The 12,890-nt window shown below is 40.6% G+C and overlaps 1 protein-coding gene across 4 annotated transcripts in view; it reads left to right on the forward strand.

The window, feature by feature from the left end:
- Positions 1-12,890, forward strand: part of trdmt1 (tRNA aspartic acid methyltransferase 1) — a 111,033-nt gene that overhangs the window by 25,267 nt on the left and 72,876 nt on the right. For 2 of the 4 annotated variants that reach the window (XM_059972183.1, XM_059972181.1), the window contains exon 2: positions 9,294-9,383. The exons of the other annotated variants lie outside the window; for them this stretch is intronic. In XM_059972183.1, the coding sequence (XP_059828166.1) occupies positions 9,294-9,383 (90 nt within the window). The remainder of the gene's footprint in view (positions 1-9,293; positions 9,384-12,890) is intronic. 4 annotated transcript variants of the gene reach the window in all.

Below are 12,890 nucleotides of genomic sequence, written 5' to 3' on the forward strand. Positions count from 1 at the left end.
GATTCCCTAAAAGTTAACTTGCAGGTTGAGTTGGTGGTGAGGAAGGCTAATATAATTTAATTAAGTTTAATGCAATTTAATGGAGTTTAATGCTGATAATTGTGAGATGCTACATTTTGGTAGGACTAATCAAAATAGGACATACATGGTAAATGGTAGGGCATTGAGGAATGCAGTAGAACAAGAGTGATCTAGGAATAATGGTGCATAGTTCCCTGAAGGTGGAATCTCATGTGGATAAGGTGGTGAAGAAAGCTTTTGGTATGCTGGCCTTTATAAATTGGAGCATTGAGTATAAGAGTTGGGATGTAATGTTAAAATTGTACAAGGCATTGATGAGGCCACACTTGGAGTATTGTGAACAGTTCTGGTCACCGAATTATAGGAAAGATGTCAACAAAATAGAGAGAGTGCAAAGGAAATTTACTAGAATGTTACCTGGGTTTCAGCACCTAAGTTACAGAGAAAGGTTGAACAAGTTAGGTCTTTATTCTTTGGAGCGTAGAAGGTTGAGGGGGGACTTGATAGAGATATTTAAAATTATGAGGGGAATAGATGGAGCTGATGTGGATAGGCTTTTTCCATTGAGAGTAGGGGAAATTCAAACAAGAGGACATGAGAGTTAGGGGGCAAAATTTTAAGGGTGACATGAGGTGGAATTTCTTTACTCAGAGAGTGGTAGTTGTGTGGAATGAGCTTCCAGTAGAAGTGGTAGAGGCAGGTTCGGTATTGTCATTTAAAGTGAAATTGGATAGGTATATGGACAGGAAAGGAATGGAGGGTTATGGGTTGAGTACGGGTCAATGGGACTAAGTGAAAGTAAGCGTTCGGCACGGACTAGAAGGGCCGAGGTGGCCTGTTTCCGTGCTGTAATTGTTATATGGTTATAATGTCAGTATTCATTTCAGATGGACTAGAATATAAAAACAAGAAAGAAATTCTAACACTTTATAAGGCAGTGGCAAGGCTTCACCTGGAGTATTGTGAACAGTTTTGGACCCCTTATTTAAGAATGGATACGCTGATGTCAGAGAGGGTTCAGAGGAGATTCATGAAAGACTTAACATATAAGGAGCATCTGATGGCTCTAAATACTTGCCAGAATTTAGAGGAATGGGGGGGGGGGGGTGGATCCCATTGAAACCTATGGAATGTTGAAAGGCCTAGATAGAGTGGATGTGGAGAGGATGTTTCCCGTAGTGGGGGAGCCTAAGACCAGAGGACACAACCTCAGAATAGAGGGATGTCCATTTAGAATGGAGGTTAGGAGGAATTTCTTTAGCTAGAGGGTGGTAAATCTGTGGAATTCATTGCCCCACAGGCAGCTGTGGAGGGCAGATTGTTGGATGTATTTAAGGTTGAGGTTAAAAGATTCTTGATGTCAAGGATGTGGAAAAGTTAAAGGGAAAATGCATAGAATAAGATTGAGAGGGAAATGGGTCAGCCATGATAAAATGGTAGAGCAGACTCGATGGACCAAATGGCCTAATTCTGCTTCTCTATCTTATGGTATTATGGTGTTGAAGGCTGAGTGAAATCAATGGATAACAGGTAGAAATTGAAATTGGTAATTTCAGTCATCTCTGTTTATAGAGTTTTGCATCATGTAGCCACTAGTGATTGAGGGAATGCACACAATTATTATTTACAAAGTAGTGTTGTTTTACATCACAAATTTTATGAAATCTAACTGGCGATCTACATTTTTATATGAAGAAAAAGAATATTGCATACTTATTGAAATACAACATCTGAAAAGATTCTGAGGATTCTAATTCATATACCACAAAGAAAACATACAGCACAAGCATTGGAGTTTATTTTTAGAAGAGCTGAACTTAGAAAAAGGGAAATTATATTACAATTTGTATGCATCATTGGTCATGTAATATTTCAGGCCTTTGTATTTCAAATAGAATGTAGAAGTATGAGAGAAAATGTAGAAAAATGTACGTATAATGCCAGTACAAATTTCAAAGGCAATTGGATTTATTTTGGGAAAATGTATGAGGTGACCAATAACAGTCTTAAAAGTGTCCAGCAAAAGAAACATGGAGAAATTGCTTATGGGGTGGCCAATGCTACATTATAAATCTGAGATTTATTAACAAATCTCCAAAGAGGTGAAACAGAAAACAGCTTCAGTCAATAATAGTGAGAATGTGGAAACTGTTACCATGAAAATCATTGATTCAATTAATGGGAAGCTAGATAAATATGAAAGGTATGTTGATGTAAGAATATATTGATAGGATAAGATAATTGAGAGGAAGTTGTGTGGAGATAAAACACTACGACACACATTTGGCCAAGTGATATCAGTGATATTTTAGTACAAGCTGTATGACAAACGATTATATGCATTGTTTATAAATCAATTTTGTAGCTATGTTATATTTGCTGTTGTCTCTCCTCTTTTCATTATTTTTTCAGTTAGCACAAAAGTGCTATTAAAAGTATTTTAAAGTTGTAGTGAAATATTTTATATCGTTGATGACAGTATGTTGTAGCCATTGCATTAATCTCTTGTAAGAATGCTTAATGTGATTAAAACTTAACACACAATGATTAGTACATTATAAATTAATTCTTTCACACAATGATGACCCGGTGATTTTTTTTCTAAGCTTTTGAGATGATATGTTGAAGTTGTATAAGATGTTGCTGGAGGACTTCGAGCAGTTTTGGTCACTTACTTACAGGAAAGATGTTAATAAGATTAAAAGTGTACAGAGAAAATTTACAAGGATGTTTTCAGGACTTGAAAATCTGAGTTATGGAGAGAACTTGAATAGGTTAAGACTTTATTCCCTAGAATATGGAATGTTGAAGGGAGATTTGATAGAGGTGTACAAAATTATCAACAGTATTGATAGGGTAAATGCAAGTAGTTTTTTTCCATTGAGGTTGGATGAAACGACAATTAGAGATGATGGATTAAGGATGAATGGTGAAATGTTTAAGGGGAACATGAGGGAGACATTCTTCACTCGGAAGGTGGTGAGAGTGTGGAATGAGCTGCCAGCAGAAGTGGTGGATGCAGGTTCGATTTAAACATTTAAGATAAACTTGGGGAGATACATGAATGGGAGGGATATAGAGGGCTATGGTCTAGGTGCAGGTCAATGGGACTAGGCAGATTAATCGTTTGCATGGACTAGATGGGCTGAAGGGTCTGTTTTTGTGCAGTAGTGTTCTATGATTCTGTAAATTGCAGCATTTCAATTGAGAATGCCTACACAGAAGACAAATGTTAGAAGCATAGAAAAAATAGAAACATAGAAAACCTACAGCACAATATAGGCCCTTCAGTTCACAAAGTTGTGCCAAAGTTGTCCCTACCTTAGAAATTACCGTAGCCCTCTATTTTTCTAAGCTCTATGTACCTATCCAAAAGTCTCTTAAAAGACCTTATCGTGTCTCTTCCACCACCATTGCCGGCAGCCCATTCCACACACTCACCACTCTCTCCATAAAAAAAACTTACCCCTGACATTTCCTCTGTACCTACTCCCAAACACCTTAAATCTGTGCCCTCTTGTGGCAGCCATTTCAACCCTGGGAAAAAGCCTCTGACTATCCACACGATCAATGCCTCTCAGGAGAAAAGGCTCAGTTCACTCAACCTGTTTTCATAAGGCATGCTCCCAAATCCAGGCAACATCCTTGTAAATCTCTTCACCCTTTCTATGGCTTCCACATCCTTCCTGTAGTGAGGTGACCAGAACTGAGCACAGTACTCCAAGTGGGGTCTGACCAGGATCCTATATAGTTGCAGCATTACCACTAGGCTCCTAAATTCAATTCCATGATTGATGAAGGCCAATACACCATATGTATTCTTAACCACAGAGTCAACCTAAGCAGCTGCTTTGAGCCTCCTATGGACTCAGACCCCAAGATTCCTCTGATCCTCCACACTGCCACGAGTCTTAACATTAATACTATATTCTGCCATCATATTTGACCTACCAAAATGGACCACTTCACATTTATGGGTTGCACTCCATCTGCCACTTCTCAGCCCAGTTTTGCATCCTAACAATGTCCCACTGCAACCTCTGACAGCCCTCCACACTATCCACAACACCCACAACCTTTGTGTCATCAGCAAAGTTACTAACCCATCCCTCCATTTCCTCATCCAGTCATTTATAAAAATCACCAAGAATAAGGATCCCAGAACAGATCCCTGATGCACACCACTGGTCACCGACCTCCATGTAGAATATGACCCATCTAAAATCACTCTTTTTGCTTCTGTGGGCAAGCCAGTTCTGGATCCACAAAGCAATAGACAATAGGTGCAGAAGTAGAGCATTTGGCCCTTTGAGCCTGCACCGCCATTCTGAGATCATGGCTGATCATCTACTATCAATACCCAGTTCCTGCCTTGTCCCCATATCCCTTGATTCCCCTATCCATAAGATACCTATCTAGCTCCTTCTTGAAAGCATCCAGAGAATTGGCCTCCACTGCCTTCCGAGTCAGTGCATTCCAGACCCCCACAACTCTCTAGGAGAAGAGGTTTTTCCTTAACTCTGTCCTAAATGACCTACCCCTTATTCTCAAACCATGCCCTCTGGTACTGGACTCTTCCAGCATCTGGAACATATTTCCTGCCTCTATCTTGTCCAATCCCTTAATAATCTTATATGTTGCAATCAGATCCCCTCTCAATCTCCTTAATTCCAGCGCGTACAAGCCCAGTCTCTCTAACCTCTCTGCGTAAGACAGTCCGGACATCCCAGGAATTAACCTTGTGAATCTACGCTGCACTTCGCCTACAGCCAGGATGTCCTTCCTTAACCCTGGAGACCAAAACTGTACAGAATACTCCAGGTGTGGTCTCACCAAGGCCCTGAACAAATGCAAAAGAATATCCTTGCTCTTGTACTCAATTCCCTTTGTAATAAAGGCCAACATTCCATTAGCCTTCTTCACTGCCTGCTGCACTTGCTCATTCATCTTCAGTGACTGATGAACAAGTACTCCTAGATCTCTTTGTATTTCTCCCTTACCTAACTCTATACTGTCCAGATAATAATCTGCCTTCCTGTTCTTACTCCCAAAGTGGATAACCTCACACTTATTCACACTAAATGTCATCTGCCAAGTATCTGCCCACTCACTCAGCTTATCCAAGTCACCCTGAATGCTCCTAACACCCTCATCACATGTCACAGTGCTACCCAGCTTAGTATCATCAGCAAACTTGCTGATGTTAGTCTCAATGCCTTCATCTAAATCGTAAACAGCTGTGGTCCCAATACCAAGCTCTGTGGCACCCCACTGGTCACCACCTGCCATTCCGAGAAACACCCATTCACCGTTACCCTTTGCTTTCTATCTGCCAACCAGTTTTCTATCCATGTCAATATTTTCCCCCCAATGCCATGAGCTCTGATTTTACCCACCAATCTCCTATGTGGGACCTTATCAAATGCTTTCTGAAAATCGAGGTACACTACATCCACTGGATCACCCTTGTCTAACTTCCTGGTTACATCCTCGAAAAGCTCCAATAGATTAGTCAAGTATGATTTGCCCTTGGTAAATCCATGCTGGCTGGGTCCAATCCTATCACTGCTATCTAGATATGCCACTATTTCATCTTTAATAATGGACTCAAGCATCTTCCCCACTACTGATGTTAGGCTGACAGGGCGATAGTTCTCTGTTTTCTCCCTCCCTCCTTTCTTAAAAAGTGGGAAAACATTAGCCATTCTCCAATCCTCAGGAACTGATCCTGAATCTAAGGAACATTGGAAAATGAGTACCAATGCATCCGCAATTTTCAGAGCCACCTCCTTCAGTACCCTAGGATGCAGACCATCTGGACCTGGGGATTTGTCAGCCTTCAGTCCCATCAGTTTACTCATCACCGTTTCCTTCCTAATGTCAATCTGTTTCATTTCCACTGTTACCCTGTGTCCTTGGCCCATCCATACATTTGGGAGATTGCTTGTGTCTCCCCTAGTGAAGACAGATTTAAAGTACTCATTAAATTCTTCTGCCATGTCACTGTTTCCCATAACAATTTCACCCAATTCCTTCTTCAAGGGCCCAATATGGTTCTTAACTATCTTCTTTCTCTTCACATACCTAGAAAAGCTTTTGCTATCCTCCTTTCTATTCCTGGCTAGCTTGCGTTCGTACCTCATTTTTTCTTGCCGTATTGCCTTTTTAGTTAAGTTCTGTTGTTCCTTAAAAATTTGTTTTTATCATCCAATCATCTGTCCTCCCACTCACCTTAGCTCTGTCATACTTCCTTTTTTTAATGCTATGCAACCTCTGACTTTGTCAACCACTGTGGCCCCTTTCCCCCCTTTGAATCCTTCCTTCTCCGGGGGATGAACTGATTTTGCACCTTGTGTATTATTCCCAAGAATACCTGCCATTGCTGTTCCACTGTCTTTTCTGCTAGGATATCCGTCCAGTTAACTTTGGCCAACTCCTCCCTCGTGGCTCCATAGTCTCCCCTGTTCAACTGCAACACTGACACCTCCGATCTGCCCTTATCCTTCTCAAATTGCAGATAAAAACTTATCATATTATGATCACTACCTCCTAATGGCTCCAAGATCGCTTATCAAATCCTGTTCATTACATAACACTAAATCCAGAATAGCCTTGTCCCTAGTCAGCTCTTGTACAAGCTGTTCCAAGAATGCATCCTGCAGGCACTCTACAAACTCCCTATCCTGGGGTCCAGCACCAACCTGATTCTCCCAGTTCACCTGCATGTTGAAATCCCCCATAACTACTGTGACATTACCTTTGCCACATGCCAATGTTAACTGCCTATTCAACTTGCACCCAATATCCATGCTACTGTTTGGTGGCCTGTAGACAACACCCATTAGGGTCCTTTTGCCCTTACTGTTCCTCAGTTCTATCCACACAGACTCTACTTCTCCTGATCCTATGTTCCCCGCCCCCTTGCAAAGGACGGAATCTCATTCCTCACCAACATGGCCACCCCACCTCCTCTGCCCACATTTCTGTCCCTACGATAGCACGTATACCCTTGTACATTCATTTCCCAGGTCTGATCTCCCTGCAGCCGTGTCTCCGTTATCCCGACAACATCATAATTACCCATTCGCACCTGAGCTTCAAGCTCATCCGCCTTATTTCTGACACTTTGTGCATTCAGATATAGAATTTTTAGCCCATTTCTCCCCTCTCTGTTTGAATCGCTGCCTATTGTGCTTAACCCAACTCCCCGAACTCCCATCGGACTATACGCCTCTTGAATTTTGTTGTCCTTCCTAAATTTACTTATTCTTTCTGCACATTTAACTCCATGTTCTGTCCGACCATCCCTCTGTACATGTGTCCTCCTTATCACTTGTTCCGCCTCACCTTTCTCTACCACACACTTAATATTTCAGAACCTTGTAGTCCCCACCTGTCCTTTATTCTTCATCTCGCTATCCTCTCTCGCATTCTGGATCCCTGCCCCCTGCAAATTTAGTTTAACCCCCCCCGAGAAGCACTAGCGAACTTTCCTGCAAGAATGTTAGTACCGCTCAGTTCAGGTGTAAACAGTCCCGTTGGAACAGATCCCACCTTCCCTTGTCCCCTTGGACAAGCAATGTCCCCTTGGATCCCATGCCTCCTTACTTTCTCAATAACCCTTGCAATGGGCTACCTTATCAAATGCCTTGCTGAAATCCATATACAGTACATCTACTGCTCTTCCTTCATCAATGTTTTTAGTCACCTCCTCAAAAAATTCAATCAGGCTCGTAAGGCACAATCTGCCCTTGGCAAAGCCATGCTGACTATTCCTAATCATATTGTACCTCTCCAAATGTTCATAAATCCTGTCTCTCAGGATCTCCGTCAGCTTACCAACCACTGAAGTAAGACTATAATTTCCTGGACTATGTCTACTGCCTTTCTTGAATAAGGGAACAACATCCGCAACCCTCCAATCCTCCAGAAATTCTCCTGTCCCTATTAATCATACAAAGATCATCACTAGAGGCTCAGCGATCCCCTCAATTGCCTCCCACAGTAGACTGGAGTATATTTCATCTAGTCCCAGTGACTTATCCAACTTGATGCATTTCAAAAGCTCCAGCACATCCTCTTTCTGAATATCTACATGCTCAAGCTTGTCAGTCCGCTGCAAGTCATCACTACAATCACCAAGATCCTTTTCCATAGTGAAAACCAAAGTAAAGTATTCATTAATTACCTCTGCTATTTCCTCTGGTTCCATATACACTTTCCCACTGTCACACTTGATAGGTTCTATTCTTTCACGTCTCATCCTCTTGCTCTTCACATACTTGTAGAATACCTTGGGGTTTTCCTTAATCTGGCCCGCCAAGGCCTTCTCATGGCCCCTTCTGGCTCTCCTGATTTCCTTCTTAAGCTCCTTCCTGTTAGTCTTATAATCTTCTAGATCTCTAACATTACCTAGCTCTCTGAACCTTTTGTAAGTTTTTCCTTTCTTCTTGACTATATTTACTGCAGACTTTGTACAGCACAGTTCCTGTAACCTACCATACCTTCCCTGTCACATTGGAACGTAACTATGCAGAACTCCACAGAAATATCCCATGAACATTTACCACATTTCTTCCATACCTTTCCTTGAGAACATCTGTTCCCAATTTAAGCTTCCAAGTTCCTGCCTGATAGCCTTATAATTCCCCTTGTTCGTTACATGTTCTGTGGGTTACTAAGAACAAACCATATTCTGGAAGATTTAAAACTAGAATGTTTATTTACAACAGCAAACAGCAAGCACATTTTTAACACACAGTTTCTAGATCATTCTGTCAGTTCTGCGCATGCTCATAGCTCCGTTCAATCACATTCTTACACGTGACATGTGATATCACCACATCTTTTTCCAAAAGAAAAACAATTAGCAAGATCAATCAAAACAAATGCATAATTTAACAAATCTCTATCAGTCTCTGGGAGTTTACGAACATGAGTAGACCTTCTAAGTGGTTCACACAGTTCTTGTGTTCCGTTGTTATTTTCATGTTTTGTCTGGTCTGCATCAGATAATGGAAATCTGAAGTTGGCTCTTTCTTGAGGTCTTTGCAATTTCTTCTTAACACTGCTCCTTCTTCTGTTTGGACCATGTATGATCTGGGTTGTACTTCTTCAAGTACTGTATCTTTATGTGTCCATGTCTTGTATCCTCACTTCATCTCCTTGGTGCAGTTCAGGTGTTGGACAAGAATGTCTGTCAAAGTTTGTTTTCTGCTTTGCTTTGTGTTCATCTTCCATCTTTTCACTTGTTCACCTCCCTCTGTTCTCAGAAGGCTCTCATCTATTGGCAGATTGGATCTCAAATGGCATCCCATCAAGAGCTGAGCAGGTGAAAATCCACATTCAAGTGGAGAACTACAGTAAGCTAACAAAACTTCATAAAAATAACCTCCGCTATCTTTTGCTTTGTGCATCAGTTTCTTGATAATTCCTACTGACTTCTCAACTAATCCATTGGACTGAGGGAAAAATGGACTAGATGTTGTATGAACAAAGCCCCATTCCTGATTAAAATGTCTCATGCATTCACCATTGAATTGTGGACCATTGTCTGTGAAAACTTCATCAGGTACACCATGTCTGGAAAAATCTGATTTCATGCATGTAATTATATTTTCTGTTGTTGTTCTGCCCAAACCACACACTTAAGGATACAGGGAGTAGTAATCTGTTACAAACAGATCAATGCCTACGTTCAAATAAGGTCACTGAGGACCAGGATGTGGATGCAGTGGATCCTTAGGGTTGGTAGGTTGGTATTTAAAGCATATTTGACAAGATGACACCAATTCTGCAATTTCTTGATTCATCCTGGGCCAAAACATCACTTCCCGCGCCCTTCTCTTACACTTCTCAATACCTAGATGGCCTTCATGAATTTCCCCTAGCATTTCTTTAAGGAGACTTTTAGGAATTGCAATCCTGCTACCTTTGTACAATATCTCATCCACAACAGAAAGTTCTGATCTGTGGTTCCAATATTCTGGTACTTCTGAGGTACAGTCATGCCTATTATCTGGCCATCCATCCATCTCCACTTGTATTACCTGACTGAGAATTTTGTCCTTCTCTGTCTTAAGACACAGCAGTTCCAACTTTTTGGGAGCAATAGGTACAATAAATACCTGAACATCAGTAATGTTCCTGTGACTGTCTTTTGATGTTCGATCCACAGCTCTGGAAAGTGTGTCAGCCATGTACATGAGTTTTCCAGGTGTGTGTGACACATTCAATGCATACCTTTGCAATTTGATCATCGTTTGCTGAATTCACAAAGGACAGTCGCTTAAAGGTTTGTTAAAGTCAAGTTAACAATGCAATCAAAGGCTTATTGTCGGTTTCAACATCAATAGATTGCCCTGTCATGAACTGATGAAATCCCTCACAAGCAAACAATACTGAGCAATTATTTTTCAATTTGGCATACCTTGTTTCTGGACTGGATAATGCATGAGATGCATATGCCACTGGTAGCCATTCCTGATCATGTTTTTGGAGTAATATTGCCCCAAAGCCTGCTTGAGATGCATCACATGAGATTTTGACGGGTCTCTCAGCATCATAGAATTTCAACACAGGTTCTTTGGTGAGCACTTTCTTGAGATTTTGCCATGCCTTCTGTTCATGATTCCAGCTGCATTTATTTTTCTTTTCTGTTAGCTGCCTCAATGGAGCAAGCTGTTTCGAAAGATTGGGTATGAATTTTCCCATGTAGTTGACCATTCCCATAAACCTTTGAACAACCTCTACGTTGCGATCTTGACAGGTTCTCAATAGCAGAAACCTTCAGTGGATCAGGACGCACACCCTCTTTGCTGATGATATCACCCACAAAGGTAAGTTAGGTCACTCCTAGCTGACATTTGTCTTTATTCAACTTTAGGTTTGCCTTGCGTGTTGCTTCAAAGACTTGTCTGAGTCTGGCGTCATGCTCTTGTTTAGATGATCCCCAAACAACAATAATATCGTCCATGGAAGTATCTACACCCTCAGTGTGCTCATATAGCATGTGAATAGTTCTATGGTTTACTTCAGGAGCTGATGCAATTCCAAATGGAAGCCTAAGAAAACAATATCTGGCAAAAGGAGTGTTAAAGGTACACAACTTTGAACTCGGTTCATCTAGTTTAAGTTGCTAGAATCCAAAGGATGCATCTAATTTACTGAAGTACTTTGCATTAGCAAATAGTGACATAATTTCTTCACGACTAGGCAATTTGAAATGCTCTCTTTCAATGGCTTGATTCAAGGTTTTTGGATCTAAGCAAATCCTCAGTTTTCATTTTTCTTAACAACAATATCAAGTGAATTGACCCATTCAGTTGGTTCATCATTTTTTTGTATGACTCTTAACCATTTCATTCTGTCAAGCTCTGTTTTCAGTTGATCACATAATGCAAAAGATCCTTTTCTACATGGATGTACCTTGGGTGGCACTGTGTTGTCAATTTTAATCGTGTGCTCTCCTGGAAGACAACCAAGCCCTTTGAACAAGTCCTCATACTCTTTCATCAAGTCACTGTATTCTGACTCAATGTCACTATCCAGGACTAAGACTCTTTTCACCAAATTCAGTCTCACAGACAGATAAACCCAATATTGAGTGTACATTCTTAGGCACGACCACAAATGAAAACGTGTGCATCATATTTTTGTGCGATACTTTGCCACACATGTTCCTTTAACTGGAATGTCTGCATCTAAATACCCAGTCACTTTTATATTTGACTGATCTAACTTTGGTCTTGGTTTTAATGCATTGAACTCAGATTCTGCAGGAACATTTACTTATGCTCCAGTATCCAATTTAAACAGAATAATGTTTTGGTTCACTTGCAATGGCATAGTCCAGTCATTGTTACTTGGTTTATTTGCACAAAGCACATTGATATTAAACTCCTCACATTCATTTTCAAGCACTGCATTTACTTGTTTTATATTGTTTCTACTTCTGCAACAGTGTGAAAAATGATTAATCTTACCGAAGTTGTTGCACATTTACCATTCCCCGGACACTTCATTTGGCTGATGTTGCCGCCCACAGCGACACAAAGTTTTTTTTCTTTCAGATGACGTCTTGCTCTCTGTCAGTTTCGTTGCCGTTTTATTATTTTTTCTAACATGTTCGCGCTTTTCCACAGCATCTACGCAGCTCTTTAGCCTGCGACATCACAATCCCCGAAGCTTTGAGGAGAATCAAAGCTTTTTCCAAATTTATATCTGGTTCTCTTAAGAGTCTTTCTCTCAGAGCATTATCCAGAATGCCGCAAACAATTCTGTATAATGAGAGAGTCCGTCAGCTCTGCAAACTCGCATGTTTTACTGTGATTTCTCAATTCCGTAACAAATTGATCCATCGTTTGACCAGCTTTCTGCTTGTATGTAAAGAATTTGTACCGTTCAAACGTCACATTGCGCTTCAGTATACAATATGCTTCAAACTTGTTGATTATCGCTTTTAGATTCAAATTATCTCCATTCTCAAAAGTAAAATGGTAATATACTTGAAATGTGTTGTCCCCAATCATGTGGAGTAGAATTGCAGCTTTCATTTTCTCCGTTTTATTATCTGCTCCGATCGCTGATAAATAAATTTCACAACGTTGTTTAAATCTTTTCCAGTTTTCAGCTACATTTCCAGCCAGCTGAAGCATCGATGGGAGTTGTAAACTTCCATTCTTTAAGCTGTTAGCAAGTAACGAAAAAGTTCGCGCTTTTTTTTTTGATTATCTTTGCTACTTCCGTGTTCACGAAATGAATTATTCTTCCAGACTAACTTCTGACACCATGTTGTGTACTTTACACGTACCATGGGTTACTAAGAACAAACCATATTCTGGAAGAATTAAAACTAGAACGTTTATTTA

This window comes from Hypanus sabinus, chromosome 6 (genome assembly GCF_030144855.1).
Source record: "Hypanus sabinus isolate sHypSab1 chromosome 6, sHypSab1.hap1, whole genome shotgun sequence".
Classification (NCBI taxonomy): Eukaryota; Metazoa; Chordata; class Chondrichthyes; order Myliobatiformes; family Dasyatidae; genus Hypanus; species Hypanus sabinus.